Here is a 25163-nt window from a genome sequence, read left to right as displayed (position 1 = left end):
CCAGACAACTGTATACATTATATAAAATATATATTTATAATTATCGCTAGTAATTTACGTAGCTTAGCCAGCAACCATGGCATTCACAAGGGACCTCTGCAAGGAAATGATGAGATTCACCGCAGGGAATTCCCTGGGTACGACCGCCAGTATATGTGGACATATATGCTTAAGCACGCTCTCCTACGTTATTAGATGGGCATAAATCGCTCTCCTACGTTACTAAATGGGCATAATTCACTCTCCTACCTTACTAGATGGGCATAATTAAAGGCACCTACAAAAGAAGCGACAATCCGAGTGCAAATGACGGCATTGTCGTTCTTTAACTCCAGCCGGAAGCCAGAGTCGCTGACTAGAGAGGAGCATCAGAGGATCAGATCTTGTCCTGAGCTCATTGTTACACCAGTGACCTCTGACTCCCATCCACAAATCAAAGCATCTCTTGAGTCAAGCCCAATATGCGGACATGGGTCTTACTGGCACTTTCTAACTTCAATACTACTATAACTTAATATATGCTATTTTCTAGTTTGCTCATTTGTTTATGTACTTTGTGAGGTGCTGCCGAACCCTTGTGGCACCATATAAATAAAGAATAATAATTTACTCAATAAAGGGCTATCGATGCCGACTGTAGCATTCGTTTGCACCGGGTGACCTGCCCCGATGTCTCTGCATCCAGGCACTTCCATGGGGATTACTCCAAAAGGTGCCAGAGGCCAATTATTTGCTGTTTAGGTGACTGGTTACCTGGGCTCCTGGCTCTATCCAGCCCTCATCATCGTCTATATGTAAGGTACCAATAAATATATGCATCTTTGTCACACCCACACTTATCCATTACACTGTATGACAATATACCAGCTCTAGGGGTCTATGCATTCTAAAATGAAGATTTGAGGAATGACACCATGCTTCTGGATGCGGCGGAGGAACGACATATCGGGCGGTCGTACACCAGATCGTGCAGTGTGCACAGACCGCACGATATATCGTACCGTCGCTGGGTACACACATCGTCTATTGTGTACCCGGCTTTAATCTTGAAACTGAAACATACAGTAGGCTTATTAATATTACTGTATAACTAGCGACTCGCCCCGGCTTGCAACGGAAGCAATTTTGAATTTACGGCGATAGTCATTTATTTAACCAAGGCCATAAGATTGCCTTGTAGACTACATTAGATTAACACGAAAAGATTTAAATTGATGTGACCAGCCAAAGGGCCACGTAACAGTCTCCATTTAAATCAACTCCAGCCACGTTAAGGGTCTGTCCCTGTGGTTTATTTATTGATATGCCAAAGCAGGGTCTTCCCGGGAATTGGCCTCGTTTTAAATTAAAGATTAGTTTTTCACAAACGAAATAGGAACGGTAAAAATCGTGAAAAACTAATATTTAGTATCAGTAAACAGGGCGTACATCAATTTTACTAGAGAAAGCGGATAATACGTATCAATCTCTACATGGTATAATATAAAGTCCATCACTGTGATATATCTGTAACGGTTTAGGCAGCGTCAGCCAAGGAAACACTCGGACGTCCGTTTTTTTATGGAGTTTATACTGTGAAAAAATTTCTCTCTACAAAAGGTGCGAAAATAAATAGCGCAGTGGCCGCACCCCAGCGATGAGCGAGACTGCTGAGTTGCGGCAAGATGTGAGCAGTAAGACGGCTGCGTGCAGGTGTGAGATGCTGAGCCACCATTAGAGGTGAAGCCGAGAATGACAGCGATCAGAGGGTGCGCACTGAGACGCCAGGGTGCATTAGTGCAGCCGTTTTGCTAATGCTCGCAATCATTCCACCTTCAAAGTCCATCAAATTGTGTTGTTTACCTATTATTTCATGAGTGGTTCACTTAATTAGTTTCTGCATTCCTTCGCCTTTCCGTTCTTATACAGATTCAGACATCCTGATTCATGTCCTGATTCATTACGGATCGCTATTGCGGCTGCAATTACGCAAGTAGGTCTGCTGCGAAAATATGCTAATGACTGCAATCGCAAAGCCGTCGCACAGCCAGCATAGAGACGCCCACTACATCCGTAATACCTTGCAATCCTGCGTATACATCGGGAACATGGAGTAACATCGGCCCCTCACGCACAATTACAACAGGTCTGACCTTACTCAGAAATTGCTAACCTCGTTGCACGCAGTGAGTACTCAAGCTGCGTATGCTGTCACAGTGGCTAATTTATGCACGCCCAAGCAACAGCGTTTAAACGGACAGGCACGCCTGCGTTACTCCGACCACTCCCGTCACCACCAACAAACGCTGACTACCTGTCACTCACTCTGCGATTACTTTTTTCTGCATAGGCGATCGCAATGCTAACGCACGCACACAGTACACACCATCGACCGATCTGCGTACACTGTTACAGTTGCGATCTGTGATGAATCAGGCCCTATGTGCGGAATAGCTTCTTTGCAGAAAACCGCCTAGTAGTCATAATAATTTGGCCACTCAGTGTCTCTCTCTGTCTCTATATATAATCTTATTACAAAGCAGGTCCTCAAGTAAATTCATAAAACACATTAAGGTGGTCTGTAAATATATTGAATTGCATCCATAATTTAATATTTAATACAGTGATTTTCCATTTATTTAGAGTGTAAAAGTGGTTCTTGATATTATTGTACTCTATTTAATCTTTATTGCAATTCATCCAAACCAGTAGAATGGACCCAAGTAGCCCAATGCAGCCTCTTTGGGTTGCAATAAATAAATGTAATTAATCTTGTTGCCTAACATTTGTCTGGATCTGGTTGGGGAACCCTTGTATCTCTGCTGCGGGGTGGTGTAGTTGGTCTAAGAAAGCAAGCCACCAAGCAGGCAACTCCAGGATTGCATCTGCTCCTCACGATCTCACACATCAGCAAGGGGTATGCTGGTGCCTAATAGGTGAAGGTTATGTATAAATAAGGTTGTTTCTACTGTGAATAAAATCTGCATGTGTCAGTGACATCTAAGCAATATTCTAGCATGTTCACATATGCTCTAACAATAGGGGCAGAGGGTCTGTCTACCCAGGGGCTTCCCCTCACCTAAGGACACCCCACTGGCAATGTCACCCAGCTATCCATGAGGGGTCTGTGCAGGAACGGCTGGGAGACATTTCTTATGGTTCCCTATCATTACTCAGAGAGTCGTCAGTTACAGCTAGATTCCTACAAGAACGACCCTTGCAGCAGCGCATTGCCTAATATACAACCAGGGGTAATTGTACAGTCAAGGGAGCACAGGATAATTATACAGTCAGGGGAGCAGGGGGTAATTATACAGTCAGGGGAGCACAGGATAATTATACAGTCAGGGGAGCAGGGGGTAATTATACAGTCAGGAGAGCAGAGGGTAACTGTACAGTCAGGGGAGCAGAGGGTAACTATACAGTCGGGAGCAGAGGGTAACTGTACAGTTAGGGGAGCAGGGGGTAATTATACAGTCAGGGGAGCAGAGGGTAACTGTACGATCAGGGGAGCAGAGAGTAACTGTACAGTCAGGGGAGCAGGGGGTAACTGTACGGTCAGGGGAGCAGAGGGTAACTGTACAGTCAGGGGAGCAGAGGGTAACTGTACAGTCAGGGGAGCAGAGGGTAACTGTACAGTCAGGGGAGCAGGGGGTAATTCTACAATCAGGGGAGCAGAGGGTAATTATACAGTCAGGAGAGCAGAGGGTAACTGTACAGTCAGGAGAGCAGAGGGTAACTGTATGGTCAGAGGAGCAGAGGGTAACTGTACGGTCAGAGGAGCGGAGGGTAATTGTACAGTCAGGGGAGCAGAGGGTAACTGTACGGTCAGGGGAGCAGAGGGTAACTACGGTCAGGGGAGCAGAGGGTAACTGTACGGTCAGGGGAGCAGAGGGTAACTGTACGGTCAGGGGAGCAGAGGGTAACTGTACGATCAGGAGAGCAGAGGGTAACTGTACAGTCAGGAGAGCAGAGGGTAACTGTGCAGTCAGAGGAGCAGGGGGTAAGTGTACAGTCAGGGGAGCAGGGGGTAAGTGTACAGTCAGGGGAGCAGGGGATAAGTGTACGGTTAGGGGAGCAGGGGGTAACTGTACGGTCAGGGGAGCATAGGATAATTGTACGCTCGGTAGCAGGGGGTAACTGTACGGTCAGGGGAGCATAGGGTAACTGTACGGTCGGTAGCAGGGGGTAACTGTACGGTCAGGGGAGCAGGGGGTAACTACGGTCAGGAGAGCAGGGGGTAATTGTACGGTCGGGGGAGCAGGGGGTAATTATACAGTAAGGGGAACAGGGAATAAGGAACACTAATAAATAATGATATCCCTCTACTTTTCAAAATACTGCAGAGCATTACACATGCCTCAGTGGCGGCGCAGTAAGGAGTAATGATCATATCATCGCTCCATAACTACAATGCTGATCTGTGTCACCTGTTCTCAGCTATGTTGGCAAGGAAACGAAAAAAGACAGTACAGTAAATGAACATTTCTGCACCAATTTGAATGTGAAAATCTAGTATTGCAATGTAATGTATACGAAAAGAACATAGACTTTCTGCTTAATGTACATCTTATTTGAAAGTGAACAAAGGAAGGATGTCAAGTAATATCAACTATAATCATCCGAGTTACTTCCAACCGGGACTCCGGAGCCAGGACAAGTCCTACATCAAGGACGTCATTTGTTCAAGAAGTGAATCCCAAAATTCCTCATTACCAGCAGCTGAAGATCCTTTCTCCTCTGTAAGATCCATGGCTGCCATCAGCAATAGTCCAGGGTCCATCAATACCAAAAGGATTTCCTGTGTCGCCTGGTCTCTACAATGCCCATTTTTTCCATGATCTCCTCTTGAAAGAGTTTAAGTGAAGGGACATAGGTCCTCTCCAGGGCGTCGTCCACAGAGGTGTCCTTGGGACAATCTGAGACAACAGGGAGACAGTGACATGTGCATATAACAGGAGGAACGTATCTGACAGAGCTGCCAGCACACACATTATTATATAGTAACAAGCAGTATGGGAGCAGGCACGTTATCCCTACAAGGATGGCTTCTGGCGTAGTGACGGGAAGGCACACATACATGGGTGTATAGTTATGGTTGATAAGGAGTGTGGTGAGGATCAGGGGTCTAAAACTAAAATAGCACTAAAAATAAAGGTTTTGCCCACAGGACAACCCCTAATTGCCGGCTTGGGTAATAATGTGTGTACTATTAATGGGGTTACACCAATGTTTATACATCATAATATATTGTACTTATTCCTACATGGCACCACGGCTATTGCAATGGTCATTTGTTCTGTAAGAGAGGAGTCTACTTAGAGCCAGGTGTCGGGCATCCTGCCACCTGGCTCTAAGTAGGCATACAGATCAGATGCGGCAAACACGACAAGTAAGGGCTGGGGGGGTCCCAGGGAAAAACCGGGGCAGTGAACCACTGCAAAGCCGGGAAGCAGCCTCAGTGCTGAAGTGTGTTGGCTGCTGGGTGAAACCTGGTACCAAAAGGGTGCCCATGGTACCAAAGTCTGCCCCCATAAAATCCACAGAGCTGTGTGCTCTTTCCTGGTGGCTCGGCCTGACTTTCAGAGGAACCAGAGGGGCGTCAAAACAATGGTGCAGACGGGGAGGGTGTGGGGTGGGCATTAAATGGTAGAACTAATTTATCCATGTAGTCGGCCAGATTCTCACCTTTCCACTGCTCAGGGATGATGCCGTCGCGTCTCTGGAACACGGGTTTGGTAATGATGCGCCCGGTTCTCACAGACACTCTCACCCGCTCACCCTCCTCTGTGTATCGCCATTCCACCTCTGTGGGCTTCCTGAGAAAAACATCACAGCGTTAGATATGAGAAAATATTACACAACAAGCAGGCATTAATGGTTTTATTACTAACGGTGTTCAAATATCAAACGCCTGCTACAATGGTCTGACTAATTAAACGAAACAACAACAAAAAACTCACACACAAAAACAAAATAAAAATAACACATTTGTGTAACTACTGGTCATACATTTGAATAAATTCTGCAAACTTTGTGTTATCCCGACGCATTTCTAGATGAATGCTCAATACATGGTTCACCCCCACCATAAGAACATTCTACACCTACATCTGTAATCCTCTATTTATAGCTGAAATCAATAAGGAGAGTGATGAGACCTTGTGACGGTCTTTATTACATAAGAGTCATTATGCTGATTTGAAGATGTTATTCCATTTTTCTATGGAAGTACAAGTAAAAACTTCTGTGCAAATTTTATTTTTTTGGCTTCAAAGAAAGAACACATACAGATATAACAAGATCATGACGGCAATGCACAGGCCATTGGTTACCTAGCAACAAACAACTAGCAAAAGATCAAAAAGACCTGCTGGAATAAACATGTGAAGAGTGAATGTTAAGAAGAGATAGGATTAAGTGGGGATGTCAGCCAATCAGGCTACATCATCCTTGATAAAAGCGGTGGAGGACACTGGGGTCCTCAGTTGCATGCTAAAGGCTAACACACAGAGAATTACGTGTTGTACTTCCAACATTGCCTGTGGGGGTAGCAGTAAGATAGGACTTGTAAAAGCTAGAACCCTTAACGTCAAGCCAACAGGTCAACGTACACCAGAAGGTGATATAGGCATCGAAAGGAAATGAAGCCAAATCATCCATGTCCATGAAAAAGTTAATCTTGGCAAACTGGTCAGATATCGTTGGAGAGTAGAGTCGCTCGACGGACTGGTATAACCAACTTGGCAGCTTTGCTCAAGAGCTTCAGAATGGCCTTATTGGAACTCAAACTGTGAGTTGTGGAAATATGCAAAAGCTAAAAAGTAGGGATAAATGGAGACTTCCGTCGCCCGGATCTCTTCCGATAAGGTAATTCTAGCCTCCCAAAAGGGTCTAGTCTGAGGACACTTCCACCAGATGTGAAACGGAGAGCGAATGCAAGGGAAGAGTTCATCAAAGTCCCAATTGTTATATAAAGGAAATTTCCAGGACCCTGAAGGTGGTGGAGGGTTCATAGCCTCTTTTAGATGCATACAACTGTCTCCTTATTGGTGCAGTTGTGTGCCAAGCACATACACTGAACAAGAGACACCATCGATCCCAGGGCTGCCCATAGTGGAAGACATAGGTGACACATGTCATGGGCCCAAAAGTTTAGAGGGGGGCCCAGCCGGGACTACTGATGACCATGGCCGATGCTGCCTAGGTAGTAAGCCTCCGGAACTCCCCAAATATGCATTGGGACACTGATGTGTGGCATAATTTATTAGAGGCACAGCTGTGAGGCATGTAAGTCATTTGGGACAGATGTGTGGCGTAACGTATTGGGGGCACAGCTGTGTGGCATATAAAGTATTTGGAGGACTGATGTGTGGCATATAAAGAATTTGGGACAGATGTGTGTGGGAGCACAGCTGTGTGGCATATTATGAATGGGGGGTAGAAATGTGTGGCATGTGTATTGGAGTTATTGACGTGTAGCATAATTATGAATTGGGAATACAGCTGTGTGGCATATAATGAATTTGTGGCATAGATGTGTGGTATATTATGAATTGGGGTGTTATGGGGTGCATTATGATTTTGGGGTTCCTCACACCACCTGCTACAAATATCTGCACTCATGCACAGGGCCGCCATTAAAAATGTCAGGGCCCCAGAATGAATGGGGTGTGGTCACACACTGTTGTGGGTGTGGCTGTGCCTCTACGTGAGGCATGGGCTCCTCCCAGGCCTGCAAACCTGTGCTGAGCCTATATTGGCACTTTCTGTGAAGGTCACAGTCCAACATAGAACTACCGATCCAAACGGCCTCAGAACCATATAGACAACTGGAATGTATCTGCAATGTCCTTAGCAATGAAGGTCTTAATAGGCGAAAGCAGAAAGAGAACAATTATTTGTTATTAGCTATTTATTTATTAACAGTTTCTTATATAGCACAGCATATTCCGTTGCACTTTACAATTGTAAACATTAATAGAACAAAACTGGGTAATAACAGACAGATATATAGGTAGGAAGGCCCTGCTCGCAAGCTTACAATCTATAGGATAATTAGCTCATTAAGGATGACATACAGAACTATTAGATTAGCAAAAGAGCCGCAGTTAGCAACTCACCTGTCTGTAGGATCAACCAAAGACACCTGGTTTCCTAGGAGGGGAGCCTCGCTGGGAACATACTGCCCCATATAATCAGCCGATTTACCAACATAACGGTAATGCTGCAGGTATAAGAAAATAAAAAACGAATGATTTCCAGCATTCTGCATCATGTCATTTCCTTACACAAACCTCACAGAGGGCCTGTGTACAGTCTTACTGACCCTTTCATCCTTTTTTTTTTTTTTGGCATAAAACAAATACAGATGAAGAAAGGCATAGAAGGCTATCCGAGGAGGACAGTAATAATGCTGAACACCGGCTGTTTGATTTCATTTTTGTCTCTCTTCCATCCAAATGTAAAAAAGCCACTTTCTGCAGTTAGCTATATATTTTTTCTCTTCTGTGCAGTCAATCCTGGCGAACTGTAAATTTAAGAGGCTGTGCCCACTCCTATTTTGTAAATATGGGGCGTGGCTACACCTCATTGGCAGGCACAATGCCCCTCCCCCTTCTTTCAGAACCCTTGAAAATAGGGGCCTGATTCAGAGCCGCTCGCTCTGAATCAGGGCCGGGCTTTTTTTTTTTTTTAGAACGGCCTCCTGGCCGCTCGCATAGCTGTGGGTGACCACCCACAGGTATTGCGAGCAGCCATGATGATGGTCGCGATGGTTAAGACCATCGGGCTTGCGATTAGACCCTTGTGGTAGGGTCTCGTGGCCGCAAGCCCCAGAGAGATTTCGGCTCTAACAGAAACTCATGAGAACGCCTCCGTTTGGGCAGTCACCCCCCCGGCCTGCCCACCAAAGGGGGCGAGCCGTCACTCAACATCGACAGCACGCCCCCTTTGGTGCGAGACCCGGAGCGACGGATTGCCCGTCGCTATCCGGATCTCGCGCATGCGCACGACGGAGCCGGCTCCGTCGTGCGCATGCGCTCTGGGCCACCATCGACCCGGTTGCGAGCGCACAGTGCTTGCGACCGGGTCTGAATCAGGCCCTATGTCCTAATGCCTACCACCGTACCCACTGAACTTACATACCTTGTGCCCATCCTCGCCATTTTTCCAATGCTTTCTGCAGAAATATGTTTTTTGTGCCACTTGCACGCGCCGCCACGAGAAGCGATTTATACCTTTTTCCTAAATTTAGTGTCTTATTCGCACAGTGGCCACATACAATGTTGCTTATAGTGTAGTAGGCAATTAGGATGAGTGTTTTTGTTGCACAAAGTCGCAGATTAAGCACAAGGATCGGGTGCGTGAAGTCGCAGATTAGGCATTGTGCTTAATCTGCGACTTCACGCCACGCATCGTCGTGGCCCGGCTCACTGGTATTGGACTTCCGTCCTTTGCCTTTTTACACAGGTTGGCGTTGGAGAAGCGCACCACAGCTGTATGCCATGCCAGTGTCCCGTGCATTGTGATTTTGTTGCATTAGTGATGCCACTAAAGTGTCGATGGTTCATTATAAACCTGACCGGTCTTCAGGATAACGGAGACAACACTAATCGCCCAAAGACCTCTTAGTGGCTTAGTGCAATGTTCACGCAGTTAATAGTTTTTTTTTTTTTTGCAAATGTGCTTCCACGAAAATTCCTACAAAATGTACACACATAGGCGCTCCCGTGAAAGGGTGGGTAGGGGCCGCCAGTGCATTGCTTTGCCCAGGGCCCACACTGCTGTTAAGACAACCCTGCGTCAGGCCAAATGTAGGCTCTTAAGAGGGCAAAATCCAAGGTGATGTTTGGTGGCAGTCAGATCATACTGGCATCTGACACAGATTGTATGATGAAGATGTGTTTATTTCTGCCAGCAGCCTCCTCAGGGTCTTACCGTATTCAGATTCTCCACCACAACCCAGTTCCGAGCCCGGATAACCTGCGTCACCTTCCCCTGCTTTCCGGTATCTTTGCCGCTGAGAACTTCAACCTTGAAAACAAAACCACAGAACAGAGGAGCAATTACCCAGCGCTGAACACTTAGGGAAAACAAATATTATCGCAGCAGTATAAGAAGAGGTATTTGCCAACTTCACACAAACATACCACTGTTTTTATTTAACTATCTTTGACAATGTGTCGTCTAATTTAACTACTTGTGATTAGAAGCTCATTTGTATGTTTCTATTTGATTTAGAAATTGAAACAACTATTTATATAATGTTATAAATGATACGACTACCTACATGTCTTATTTGAATATTTATATGTCATTAATAAAATACATTTTTTTATTATATATACGTGTTTCTGATATTTTGACAGAGATATTTTCAGTGCAGTAAATTGATGTTTTTTTTCTGGTTGAAAACAAAACCAGACAAAACGGAATTTAACAAACAGCAACAGGCAAAAGAAGCAGAAAGCAGAGAAAGCGGTAAGTTTTCTGATAAACATTAAATAGAAATATGGTTTTGTTGCCAGGGATCCGTATTTGGTGACAAAAATGTGCGACTCAGCATGGAAAGGGTTAAACTTTTCAACATGGGGCCAATATTTTTGCAAAGGCTGATGCTATGCGCCATTTCTATATGGTGTCCTGGCCTATGAAGAAATCACACGATAAGCATGAGGAAACGCATCAGGAATTATTTTCCCTGGGCTTCTCAAATGTCTGACTGGCTTATACTCACCTGTATTCCTTGCACAATGGTCACAGCACTTGCTGCTTTCAATGATGGCACTGAAATTAAACTTTGCCCAGCAAACAATCCCACAGTGGCCAATTGGAGCAGCTTCTTTTAAGATTATTTCACCAAGTCTGATATGAATTGGCAAATACAGTTGCATCTTCACAGTAGAGCAGCAGTGGCAGCTCCTTTCCATGTCAGAACCTCAAATCTTACTACCCGTATCTCTAATTGGCGTTCATCGAGGACAGCGGCTCCATACATGAAAATTCTTCTCAACACCATCAGAGGTCGCCAACATTTGGTTTACGTATCAGAAGCTGCACAATAACATTTATACGTTGACATTAAATTCCGCTTCGCACGTTATACATCTTTTGACTTCCCTATTGAGAAGCTGGACTGTAGGAGATATATATATATATATATATATATATATTTATATTTATATATATTTGAGCCTAGATATTGCACCTTAATTAAGTGGGTTTGCTGAATTATTTGATAAATGCAGTATTGCTAATATATGTGTTTTTAATTATATGTGAAAATTGTATTGTTTTATATTAATGTGTGCAATAATTAATGTCTTTTTTTTTAGTTTTTTTTACATACCTGACTCATCTTTTTACCATCTAGTGCTAGCCTGTTTTTTTCTTTAAATTATGTGTTTACCATATTTATTGTTATAAACTGAATTCAAATGTTGGCCAATATATTAATGTAGATATTCTCAACTGCGGTTCTCCAGTACCAATAACAGACCATGTTTTGAGGATTTCTCCAATCACGCACAGGTGTGTAAGGCCGGGTACACACCTACACGATATCGGCCCGTTTTGTCCAAATCGGAACAAATCGGGTATATCGTGCAGTGTGTGCCCGATTTGCGCGCTCCCGTGGTTGCATGTGATATCGTGTGATTGGCCGTGCTGCACGGCCAATCGCACGATATCGCATGCAAGGCTGTACATGTTAATGAAGGATAGAACAGTGATCGTTCTGTCGTCCATTAAATCTTTTAAGTGTGTACCGGCAATTATGCCATGTCCAGGGTGAAGGCAAATCGCCCTGAACATCGGCACGATTGCCGGTCGTTCAGGGGTGTACCCACCCTTAGTCTATTTTGCTGGTGCAGTAATTATCCCACCTGCTACCGCAGAAAGAAAACCTCAACACATGACTTGTTTAAATGTCAAAGTCATTTAAAAAAAAAAATTGGGTGACACTGCTGAGCCAGAACAGGCTCAGCAGTGTCATATCGTCCCGGTACACATCATCCAGTGTGTACTCAGCTTTAGGGAGCAAATGAACACGCTTTTCTTGAAGTTGATGTGTTGGAAGCAGGAAAAATGGGTAAGCGTAGGGATCTAAATGACTTTGATAATGGCCAAATTGTGATGGCTAGGGGACTGGGTCAGACCATCTCCAAAACAGCAGGTCTTGTGGGGGTATTCCCGGTATGTAGGTTGGTACCTACCAAATTTGGTCCAAGGAAGGAGAACTGATGAAAAAGCGACAAGGTCAGGGGCGCACAAGGCTCATTCATACGTGTGGGGAGCGAAGGTTAGCAGCTTGCTGCGTAGCCACAGACCGGTCAGAGTGTCCATGCTGACACCTGTCCACCTCCTACATTGGGCATGTGAGAGTCAGAACCAGACTATGGAACAATGGAAGAAGGTGACCTGGGCTAAAAATCTAATTTTCTTTGGATGGCTGGGTGCGTGTGCGTTGTTTACCTGGAGAAGAGATGGTCCCAGGATACACTATGGGAAGACGACAAGCCGGCGGAGGCAGCAGTGTGATGCTCTGGGCAATGTTCTGCTGGTCAACCATTGGTCCTGGCATTCATGTGGATGTAACTTTGACACGTACCATCTAGCTAAACACTGTTGCAGACAGAGTACACTGCTTCGTTGCAACGGTATTCTCTAATGGCAGTGGCTTCTTTCAGCAAAATAATGCACCCTGCAAATATTGTTGAGGAACGGTTTAGGGAACATGACAACGAGTTCAAGGTGTTGAGCTGGCCACCAAATTCCCCAGATCTCAGTCCAATCGAGCATCTGTGGGATGCGCTGGGAAAACAAGTCTGAGCCATGGAGGCCGCATCTCACAACTTACAGGATTTAAAGGATCTGCTGCTAACGTCTGGGTGCCAGATACCACAGGACACCTTCAGAGATCTTGTGAGGTCCATGTCTCAACGGGTCAGAGCTGTTTTGTGGGCACGAGCGGGACCTACACAATTAGGTGGTTTTAATGTTATGGCTGATGGGTGTTTTCCTGTATTCTGGAGTTTCCAGTTTCGCTTTAAATCAAAATTCAGGTTTATATCCTAATATTCCAAATCTGAAGTCAATATTGCTGTCAACTGAGTTTAATTCAGCTTTGGAAGGCACCACTTCTTGATGCTACATATTAAATATTAATATTCAGCAGAGCAAGCCCATCTGGCTGCAAGGTATAGTGACGTAGGTGACAAAGTGACCCCATCCGGTCACAGGCTGTAAATGGGCGTCCAGCTCAGTGGCTTGGAGATCCTATGTCAAAGCAAGAAGCATCTAATTAGCCTCTAGATATAGGGGTGGGCAATAAGCTGTTGTAGAACTACACATCCCAGTATACCTTGCCACAGTTACGCTATTTGGCCATGCTAAAACTGCTGCAAGGCATGCTGGGATGTGTAGTTCAACAACAGCTGCCCACCCCAAAGAGATCTCACAAACTACTTACTATATCGCCACGGAAATATTTCCATTGATCACTTTTGATGGGCTCTACGAATATTTTGGCCCTTTTCTTGCCAGGAGGATTTTTCTTCTGAGCAGCTACAGTAGATGGCCGGCTTGTGCCAAACCGATAACCAGGAGGCAACTTGATCACCTTGGAGGCCATGGCGACAAATGCTGTCAGACGCATGTCTGTAATAAAGACAGAAAAAATATGTCATCAATATATCCCAGATGAGATTTTCTTTATCTTAGTTTAAATAAATAACATACCTGAAATAACAATAGTGTTTATACATAATTATATCATCTCCGCATGCCTACTGTCCCATTCCTTTGCAGACAGCAAAAAAAATTGTAAAAGGTCTATTAAAAGTAAATCACAAGCCGGATAGAAGCATATCTGCCTTCTCTGCCCAAATGTTTGGTAGACTCATGAATTTCAGGTAGGTACAGAGGAGATTCGAAGAAAAATTACTTCACAGAAAGTGGAATAGTCTCCCATCAGAGGTGGTAAAGGCTAAAACAGTAGAGCAATTTAGACATGTTTGGGATAGGAAAAGGAATATCCTTACAAATAACTAAAAATTACATGGGGTTGAGGTTACCAAACTGTTAAAATGCAAAAAAGGAGCAGACTAGTTGGGCCGAGTGGTATTTACCTGCTGTCAAATTCTGTGTCTATGTACATAGGAAGGGAATTCAATTGTTTTTGGGTGTCCGTAACTCCCATCTAAAGCGATGGGAGCAATTCAACTCACAGCCTGTGGGGTGCAAGCAGAAATCCAGCCAAAGTACGGTTTTTGGGCACCTTCACCGCATTGCGACTAGCTTTTGAACCCTTTAACTGTCTATTTAGATGGGATTAGCCACTTTACGCAGCCAATCCCCTGCATATTGGCCGCCACATCTGTGATAGGACTGGGCGCCGAACAACAACTGAATAGCCTCCGTCCTTGATATAACACTTAAACCCCCCCCCCATATAGACAGGAAAGTGCAATTCTAAAGGGAAAAAAGTAATGAAACCTAGCATTCAAATTATTTTCAATACACCTTTAATTTCATAATCCACAGTTATGTTCTATGATAGATTTTGTAGTATTTGGCACATCAGCTATGGTGGAACTACAAGATCCAGCATGCCTTGTTTAGGGAAATTAGATTGCAAGCTCCCCTGGGGCAAGGTAGTGTATAGATGCCCTGCACCGAGCGAACCCTGACGTCATCAGCTACTGTCCAACGAGAGGGGGAATAATATGAGATATGGTAAGAACTTACCCTTGTTATCTCTATTTCTACGAAGTCCATAGGGTTCCACAGGATACCTTGGGGTATAGGTGTGACGTCAGTCGCAGGGCACCAAAGAGTTAAGCTTTCAGCCTCCCAGGATGCACTAGGTCCCCCTCCTATACCCCGCCCCCGGGCCAAGGCACCTCAGTTAGTTACCAAGCCATAGGCCGGAGGAGGAGAAGGAAGAGAGAGAACAAAGATCTGGACACATACAAGAATCACATTCTCACCAGAGGGAGACGGAAAACCGGTGACCAGAGCAAAGCCCATCTGCAGCACAGGTGCGACAGGGCGGGAGTCCTGTGGAACCCTATGGACTTCGTAGAAATAGAGATAACAAGGGTAAGTTCTTACCATATCTCATATTTTCTACTTCAGGGTCCATAGGGTATCCACAGGATACCTTGGGGATGTCCCAAAGCAGTATCCTTTAAGGGTGGGGACGCTCCTGTGCAGAAAGGAGAATCCGCCGCCCGAAGGAAGCATCCTGAGAGGCGAAGGTGTCAAACCTGTAATACCTCACGAAGGTATGGACAGAAGACCACGTAGCAGCCTTGCAGATCTGAACTGCCGAGGCACCACGTCGAGCTGCCCACGAAGGACCCACAGACCTAGTGGAATGAGCCTTCAGAGAAGGAGGGACCGGTAGGCCTTCATGAAGATAAGCTTCAGAAATAGCCATACGGATCCAGGCTGCCAAAGTTTGCTTTGAAGCAGGCCAACCCTTTTTACAGAAGCCATAGAGGACAACAAAGCGTCCGACTTCCTAAACAAAGAAGTGCGGTCAACATAAGTCCTTAAGGCCCGCACAACATCCAAAGAGGCCTCACCCACGGAAAGACCCGGTGAGTTAAAGGCCGGAACAACTATTTCCTCGTTAACATGAAACTGGGAAACAACTTTGGGAAGAAACTCGGGCCGAGTGCGGAGCACTGCCCTGTTCCCATGAAAAACCAAGAAAGGGGGTCTACAAGAAAGAGCCCCTAACTCAGAAACACGTCTGGCTGAAGCAACGGCCAGAAGGAAAACAGTCTTAGCTGTTAGCCATTTAATATCCACTGAGCCCAGTGGTTCAAACGGCGGTCCTTGGAGAGCCCTCAGGACCACAGCCAAATCCCAAGGCGCCACAGGTGGAACAAAGGGCGGCTGAATACGGAGAACACCTTGCATAAAGGTGCGCACATCCGGGATTGTAGCAATCCTACGGTGAAACCAGACAGATAGGGCCGAAACCTGTACCTTCAAAGAAGCAAGGCGAAGCCCATGATCTAGTCCCGCTTGCAGGAAGGCGAGAATCCGAGACAGACGAAACTCCCGCGGTGCATAACCTCTCGGTCGACACCACTGGAAGAACGTATGCCACACGCGATGGTATATCCTCGCGGAAGACGGTTTCCGAGCTCGTAACATGGTACGCACCACAGAGCTGGAAAACCCCCAGGACCTCAGCATGGCCGTCTCAACAGCCACGCCGCCAAAGACAGCCGAGTCAGGTCCGGGTGAAGACAAGGACCCTGAGACAGAAGGTCCGGTCGTAGCGGCAACCGCAGAGGACTGTCCACGGACAGACCCTGAAGGTCTGAGAACCAGTGCCGTCTGGGCCACGCGGGAGCTATCAACAGGAGCGTCCCTCCTTCCTGTTTGAATTTCCGGATTACCCGTGGAAGAAGGGAGACCGGAGGGAACAGGTATGCGAACCTGAACGTCCACCGGACGGACAGAGCATCCACCAGAGACGCCCCTTCGTCTCTTGTGCGAGACCCGTACACCGGCAACTTGTTGTTGTGCCGGGACGCCATGAGGTCGATTTCTGGAAGACCCCACCTGTCCACCAGTAGTTGAAAAACGTCCGGGTGCAGGGACCATTCCCCTGGATGAACGTCCTGGCGACTTAGAAAGTCCGCCTCCCAATTTAGCACTCCCGGGATGAAGACCGCTGATATGGCCGGAAGATTGCGCTCCGCCCAAACCAGGATCCGAGAGACCTCTACGAGAGCCGCCCGACTGCGAGTTCCTCCTTGCCTGTTTATGTAGGCCACGGTGGTAGCATTGTCCGACTGGACCTGCACCGGGTGACCCTGGAGAAACCGCTGTGCCTGCAGGAGAGCATTGAAGACCGCACGGAGTTCCAAGATATTTATTGGAAGCTCCGCTTCTGTCGGTGTCCACCTGCCCTGGAACAAGTGTGGACCCGAAACTGCTCCCCAGCCCCGAAGACTGGCGTCCGTTGTCAACAGGACCCAATTTGGAACCCAGAACGGACGTCCCTTGTTGAGGTGGGTCGTCTTTAACCACCACGCAAGGGACAGGCGAACCTCCGGGGTGAGCACAATCGTCTGGAACTTCAGAGACTGAGGCAGCCCGTTCCACTTGGACAGGATCAGGTGCTGCAGAGGTCTGGAGTGAAACTGGGCGTATTCCACCATGTCGAACACCGACACCATGGAGCCCAGTAACCTCATCGCCGAGTGTAAGGACACCCGGCGGCTGTGCAGACAACTGCGCACCCTTGACTGTAAAGCAGAGATCTTGTCCTCCGTCACGAAGATCCTTTGCTGTCCCGAGTCCAATAAGGCTCCAAGATGCAGAATCCTCCGAGACGGGATTAGAGTGGACTTCTGCCAGTTGATTAGCCAGCCGTGCCGTTGCAGCAGTGCAATGGTTAGGTCCAAGTGGTGTAACAGGAGCTCTGGAGATCCTGCCACCAATAACAGGTCGTCCAAGTACGGCAACATGCGGACTCCTTGCAGCCGCAGAGAAGCCGCCATGACCGCCATAGCGTCCTGTATGTCCAATGACACCATGTAGTCCCCAGGTTCCAGCGCCAGAATGATGGACCGTAGGGTCTCCATCCGAAACTTCGGGACCCGCAAAGACTTGTTGAGTGCTTTGAGGTTGAGAATCGGACGATATGACCCATTGGGTTTCTGTACCAAAAATAGATTTGAATAGAAACCCTGGCCCCTCTGGGAGAATGGAACAGGCACTATAACTCCAGCCTGGAGCATAGTGTGCAATACCTTCCGCAGCTCCGTAGCCTTGTTCCGGTCTGATGGTAGACCCGTGGTGAAGAATCGAGCCGGGGGTCTGTGCCGGAAGGAGAGGGCGTACCCGTGAGAGACCACCTCCAGAACCCAAGTGTCTGTCGTAGTGAACGACCAACACCGGGAGAACTGCAGCAGGCGGCCTCCCACCCTGGGATCCCCCAAGGGGAGACCCGGACCGTCAGGCCGCAGGCTTGTCATCTGGCTTGGGGGCCGGACGTCTGGTACTCCATGCCTGTTTCCGGGGCTTGACCGATTTCTTAGGGCCAGCCTGTCGAGGAAACGACTGTGGTTTGGGCCTGCCCTGGGCCCTAGATGACCGAAAGGACGATGGTCCAGAACCAGAAGGAGCAGCGGCCGACGGGAGACAAGCAGATTTGGCTGCCGCCAGCGTGGCCACAATCTTATCCAGATCCGGACCGAAGAGAACTTCTCCGGTAAACGGCAACGCTTCCAGACCTTTCTTGGATCTGCGTCCGCCTTCCAGGATCGCAGCCACAAGGTGCGACGAGCAGCTACCGCTGCTGAAGAAATTCTAGACACCAGAGTACTAATGTCTAGAGCCGCCTCGTTGATGTAGGTGGCCGAATCACGGAGATTGCCAATCAACTCCGCCTGTTCGGCCGGACAGTCGGATTCAAAAGAAGCCTCTAATGAATCCGCCCAGCGCTCCATCGCTCTGGCAACCCAGCAAATGGCCATAGCCGGCCGTGCTGCCCCCCCTGCAAGGGAATAAGCAGACTTCAGGCAGATTTCTACCTTGCGGTCCGTAGCATCCTTAAGGGAGGACATGGATGGCATCGGCAATGTGGCACTACGGACAAGACGGGTCACGTGAGAATCCACCTGTGGAGGGGATTCACACTTAGCAAAATAATTATCCGCGAACGGATAAGCCACCGCCAGGCGTCTCTGCGGCTGGTATCTTTTGCCAGGTTGTTTCCACGCCTCCTCTAAATGGTCCACCAACTGACCCGAAAGAGGAAAGACTGTGGCATCGCCCTTCACATTTTTGAAAAAGGCATACTTAGATTTAGCCGCTGGGGGAACTTCGTCCTCAATCACCAAGGCTGTGCGGACCGCCCGAATAAGTCCAGGAATATATACTTTGGACTTAGCATCAGCGTCCTTAGTATGGAGAGGTTCCTGATCGTAAGGATCCAGAATCTCCCCATCATCAGACGTCCCTTCGTCATCCTCATAAGGAGCGGACAGAGACGCCACCGGCCTTTTATGAGGCCGCATCACAGACTCCCCTTGCAACACATCCGACAAGTGCTGTACAGAACTCGTCAGGGAGTTAACCCACGCTGGCCCCTGAGAACCCGGGAGCGGGGAAATAGGGAGACTGTGGGGTACCACCAATTGTCGTGGGAACCCCTGCATGGGTGACGACACCACAGACTGCTGGGACAAACCCATCGGAGTAAACGCGGGCTGCGGAGCTAACTGGCCCACTAAAGCTGTTAACGCCTGAGCGAAACAAGCCCAGGGCGGCTCCTGTACCGGTGCTGTAACCGTAATAGGCCGCGCCATGGACAAACACTGCCGGCAAAGGCCCTCCGCGCTACCCTCCCCCTCCGCTAACGGTACTTTGCACGTGGTACACTGTAGCCGGAGGGGAAAATCACTTTCAGACATTATGGCACCACGTATGTGACCTCTCTCACCAATTAAGTATTAAATAGGCGAGAGACCACCCTGCAGCACCGCACCGCAAGGGCTTTAGCAGAAAGAACAGGGACAGTAATAAAGCTGACAGTTTAGAGAAGAAAAGTTACAGGCAGCGCTAGCACAGTCACATACAATGCAGAGAAATAACAATTCCTGCACTAACAGCGCTGATCACTCAACTACACAGACACAGGGCCTGGTAGGACACAGCGCTGCATACACAGACCTGAGCCACAGCGGAGGAGAGGTATGCGGGGGGACCCAGACCACGATGCTTCCTTCCAGACTTCCAGCAGCGTTCACCATGCGTTGCAGAGAAGATGGCCGCCGAGGAGCAGAGAGAAGCTGGCCTGGGGGAGGAGCGCTGACACAGGACCAGTCAGCACAGTGCAGAGAGGGCTGTGTGCAGCGGGGGAGGCGCCGGCTGTGAGACAGGGAAGGCACGCTCCCCTGGCATGCATTTAACCCCTGGGACGCCGCAGCGCTACCGCTCTGCTGCGGTCCGCTGTCCCAGGGGGTAGTGGAAGCGCAGGTTGGTCGCCTGGCTCCACGCTGCAGCCAGTCCCCAGGGAGCCCCCTGCCTGGGGACTTAGGACCATGTGATCAGCGGGGACCCACCGCGGGACCCCGCTGCTTACCTCTGTCCCCCTTGAATCCGGCCATGGTCCGGAGCATCTGGGGTCACCGCTAGCTGTGACCCCAGACGCCCACCAGCATCCCAGGATCAGTACCGGCGTTCTGGTACCGGCGGGGTGTAGGGAAGACAGCATGGACGTCAGGACTGACTGTCCATGCTGTTCATCCAGATGTGCAGCCACAGCTGCATGAAGAAAAAGCTTCAGGGGCTCTTCTAGCCCCCACTCCAACAGGTGCACCCGACTCCGGCCGGGCACCAAACTAAACTGAGGTGCCTTGGCCCGGGGGCGGGGTATAGGAGGGGGACCTAGTGCATCCTGGGAGGCTGAAAGCTTAACTCTTTGGTGCCCTGCGACTGACGTCACACCTATACCCCAAGGTATCCTGTGGATACCCTATGGACCCTGAAGTAGAAATAAACTTGTGGCAAGCGAAGCGAGCCACCGAGTCCGAAGTGTGCGAGCGAAGCATTGCGAGCCCGCGAGGGGACAAATTTCTTCTTTTGGTGGCCTTTATGGGCATGGATCCGAACTTATGCCCTCACTCACATCACTTCCAGGTCCTTGGATGAAGGGGAAATAGGTTCAACACTGGGGCAAGTCCTACATAATTATTCAGCGCTATATTTATTATTGTATTTATTAACAGTTTCTTATATAGCGCAACATATACTGTTGCGCCTCACAATTGGAAACATTAATAGAACAAAACTGGGTAATAACAGACATAAAGGTAGGAAGGCCCTGCTTGCAAGCTTTCAACCTATAGGAGTATATAAAGGATACCAACAAATAGCCCACAAACAATAAATATAGTTATATCCTGCTCTGGTAAAGTTGCAGACACTAATCAGCATGTGCGTAATACAGATCCCTGCATGCGCCAATCGGCCATTAGAATGGTACTCCTCACTGAATGAGGCCCACAGAAGTATGTATTGCTGCTCGTATTACACTAACCCACCCAGCACACATATATCCCTCATCATATACATCACCCACCCTCTGAAATACCTCTTACATGGCAATCAGTGCACTTAGCCACTACTTACACACAGACAGTATCCCTCTTTTTGCTAAAGGCACCCAGGGGTCAATTCAATTTGTCGCAAATAGCTGCCGCCGCTGTAGTGCGATGGCACATCAACTCTCCCCAAACATGTGGGGCTGCAAATAACTTGTGGGGTGATTAGGCTCGAGGCTAATTGAATCGACTAGTTAAGTGCGGGAAGATATTAACTGGATAACACTTAACCTTTATGCAGTGAACTAGAGCCCCTGGGTACCCCTTACAGCAGGGGTAGGGAACTTTTTTTCTGCCGAGGGTCATTTTGATATATTTAAAATTATCACGGGGCCGATGCAGGCCACGCTATCTACGTGTGACGTCACACTTGGGCAGGGCCACAATCGCCAGTGATTTCAGCAATGCTTGGAGCATCCTCAGGATGCTCCGGGGAGCTGTAAGGGTGGTGGTCTGACTGTCTGAAGCGTCCTAAGGACGCTCCAGGCGGCACTGCTGCATGGATTCTGGATGCAGGGTGCCATTCTAGGCACCCTCCTAGCCAGATGAGGCTAGCAGAAAAAAGCTCAGGAGGGCCAGACCAAATGATTCCGGGGGCCTGGCCTGAGGTTCTCCATCCCTGCCTTACAGGTTCCGTGCAGTGCGTAACCCTCGGTTACGGCTAGAACCCCTTCAGTTAATGTACCCTGACGTCATTATTTGCTATCACGTGGAAGCATTCGGTATGATTTATCGCCAGCAAATCCCGGCAACGGCAGCCCGACAGAGGAGGAAATCCCGATCGTCCTAAAGGAGAGTATAAACTAATCTAATTCTAACCCTAACCCCCCCCTTCCCCGCCGCCTAAACCCAAGTCCCCTGGGGGAGTGCCTAACCCTCCCTCCCCCTAACCCAACCCTAGGAAAGTATAAACTAATTCTAACCCCCCCCTTCCCCGCCGCCTAAACCCAAGTCCCCTGGGGGAGTGCCTAAACCTCCCTCCCCCTAACCCAACCCTAGGAAAGTATAAACTAATTCTAACCCCCCCCTTCCCCGCCGCCTAAATCCAAGTCCCCTGGGTGAGTGCCTAACCCTCCCTCCCCCTAACCTCCCGGGGGGGGGGTGCCTAACCCTAAGTCCCCCTGAGAGCCCCTATCCTAACCTAACGCCCCCCCCCCCCGCGGCTGTCCACGCACCGTATCACTTCGATCAGGATGCCGGGCGCCGGTGAAATAACAGGCGCCTAGATTTAGACGCCTGTCATTTAAACCTCATCGGGATTAGGTAGCTTGCATAGCCATCTGTCGGCATTGCGAAGGCCAGCTTCCTGAACGTATACCCATGTGGACATCTAATGGGTATAGTAACATGTGGCGAGGGAAGCGAGCGCGTGAGGGTACAAGTTTCTACAGTTCGTGGCCAGATTCTACATTTGGGACAAAACAGCAGCGTTTTAAAGACATGGAACCGCACTTCCGCCCTAACTCGACATCATGTACCAGAAGGGGATGTCATTACCTGATTACAACCGTAACCCTTCTTATAAAATTTGCAGACGCCACCATCTTTCTGGTGATATCTTCAAAAATATGGCGCCACACAGTTATAACAGAGACTGTGCCACTGAGAATAAGGGGTATATTTACTAAAGGTGCGGGTTTATAGAAGTGGAGCTGCTGCCCATAGCAACCAATCAGATTCTACTTATCACTTATCTAGTACTTCCTAGAAGATAATAGCTAAATTCGGACTGGTTGCTATGGCCACTTTTAAAAAGTTCTACCTTCACTTCTGAAAACCAGCACCTTAGTAATTATACCCATAAGAGTTAGTAGCATATTAGCGCGTACTTAGTGCAAGATCTGTTCATTGCAAAGACAAGTCTGCAAATAGCTCCTATCAGCAGCACATGGTCAATATAAAGGCAGCTTATGGCCAGCACAAGGCAGCATTCATTGCTGGGAGTCACAACACGCGATTTATCCCGGCGGCGGCAGTATATAAAGGGACACACATGCAGCAAGGGCATTACCAGCAAATCTCCCGGCTGTAAGATGTCTGCAATGCTTCCTGGCTGCCAGCGTGTAACCTGCTAAACTGTTCTACTGGAAACAAAGCAGACTAATAAAGGTTCCTGCTTGCAACTAAGGGAAATTTTGTTCTGCACGAAGTAATGTGTGTCTGCTAGCTGGGCTGGGATTAGCCCTGGTTCCACGTCACACCAGTCCGACTCTGAATGGAACTTAAAGCCTAGTTTTAGAGTTTTGTTTCCATTTGCACAAAAATACATATAAAATGAAGAGTATGTAAACACTCTCTCGGGCCTGATTCAGAAGTGAACGCAAAACACCTACCCTCCAACATGACCCATTCTATTAGGTACACAATGCTCTGCTCCTGGACTTCCCACCTAATGTATGATTGCAGTCACCTGTGTTGAGCTAAGTAATAGATGAGACCAGGGGCGTATCTATAATGGATGCAGGGTGTGCGGGGAACACGGGCCCCTGGGTCCAGGGGGGCCTCACACCGCACACCCTGCACCCATAATTTACTTACCACTCCGGAGTCCCACATCGGCGTGGGGGTCCGGCGCTGTAAAACGACTGGAAAATGGCCGCGGCGGCCATTTTCCCGTTGTTTGCGCATGCGCAGTACAGGGAAAATGGCCGCAGCACCCATTTTCCTGGTGACCTGTACATACGCTATAGACTCTGGGCACACTCTAGTGCCCAGAGTCTATAACTCCGGTGCTGGCCGCGCACAGCTCAGTGCGCTGCCGGGCGGAGAGGAGTCCCCCTCCTCTCTAGAAATGCCTCTGGATGAGACAGGTGTCACCACAGGTGGCTGCAAATCATACATTAAGAGGGAAGTCCAGAACTAGAGCATTGTGTACCTAATGGAACGAATCATGTTGGAGGGTCTGAATACATGTTTGCGGGGTTGAACGATTATGTTCCTACTGCACACATGGGCTTCGGAAGAAGGCGTCGGCTCACCCCCCCCCCCCAAAAAAAAAATCTAAAAGGTGTGGCGACTGCAGACGGTCAGGGGCTGTGTTTTGTAGTGCTGTAATGTGCGGTCTTTAAGTTATAACACCGTACATTACACCTCCTCTTCCTACGTGCATTGTAGGGGCCGTGCAGTCTGTTGCTATAAAGCACAGGTAATGAATGGCTGCGGCCACCGTCCAGGTAAGAGAGAGGGGGCGGGCGCCGAAAGTATTTCATCTTGCCTCCTCCCCGCCAAAAAAAATATATAAAATCGTTCCAACGCTCCTGACTGCACATACCTCCGAGGCGCACTGCGCAGTGAGGATTTGGACACAGAGTGATTGACAGTCATTGAGCAATGTTTGTGGGAGGTGGTGGGGTAACCCGGTGGGCACAGTAGGGGGCTAGGCAGCACAATTGTATCATCGTAGCACCGTCGTTGCTATACAGTACCGAGATCACAGGCATGGTACAGCATGGATCATGTCATCCCTCCCCCTGACTGCCCAGCTCTGGGAGACTTGCCCATTCTTCCAGCTGGTCAGGAGCACCCCCCCCCAATTTTCGGGAGCCTCCTGGTCATTCCAGGAGAGTAGGCGAGTATAATGCAAAGGGCTATCTCACTGCTTGTGCTGGAGATTTTCTTACAAATTAATATTTTATTTATTTTTTTAAAAGGAGTTTTTAAAAGGTGCATTATATGTGAAATTCCATAAACTAGAGATGATGGTGATCTCGGGACATTATCATATATGATAAGCTTTGTACATGCCCTTATGCATACATCCCAATATTCGAGAGAGGAGAGTCAGGATTTCGTGCACGTGCTTAGGGCGATCTCCAGCTGCGCACCTCTATGAAGTACAAGAAGACTTAGCAAATATACTGGTTGGAGCTGCCTTCATCCAGTTCAACCCTTTAGGCTACGCACTACTTTATTTTAATGCTTGGTTAAAACACAAATAAAAACACATTTAATTATTACCACTTTGAATCTATTGGCCAAATCACTGATATACAGTATTGTGGCTGCCTGCAACTTGCAGGTTATTACATTTACTCAATAATTAAGTAT

The 25163-nt window shown here is 48.1% G+C and overlaps 1 protein-coding gene across 1 annotated transcript; it reads right to left on the bottom strand.

Moving 5' to 3' along the window:
• Positions 1-4679: 4679 nt before the first annotated feature.
• Positions 4680-23245, bottom strand: MRPL24 (mitochondrial ribosomal protein L24). Its single transcript, XM_088449623.1, has 6 exons — positions 23128-23245; positions 13451-13638; positions 9919-10014; positions 8103-8206; positions 5668-5798; positions 4680-4898 (listed from the first exon to the last, which is right to left on the bottom strand). Exons 2-6 carry the CDS (start codon positions 13634-13636, stop codon positions 4762-4764), a joined length of 654 nt encoding a protein of 217 aa, XP_088305749.1. The 5' UTR covers positions 13637-13638; positions 23128-23245; the 3' UTR covers positions 4680-4761.
• Positions 23246-25163: the final 1918 nt, after the last annotated feature.

Source organism: Taudactylus pleione, unplaced genomic scaffold (genome assembly GCF_031769625.1).
Source record: "Taudactylus pleione unplaced genomic scaffold, aTauple2 ptg000490l, whole genome shotgun sequence".
NCBI classification, from domain to species: Eukaryota; Metazoa; Chordata; class Amphibia; order Anura; family Myobatrachidae; genus Taudactylus; species Taudactylus pleione.
This window is presented reverse-complemented; position numbering and strand designations above follow the sequence as displayed.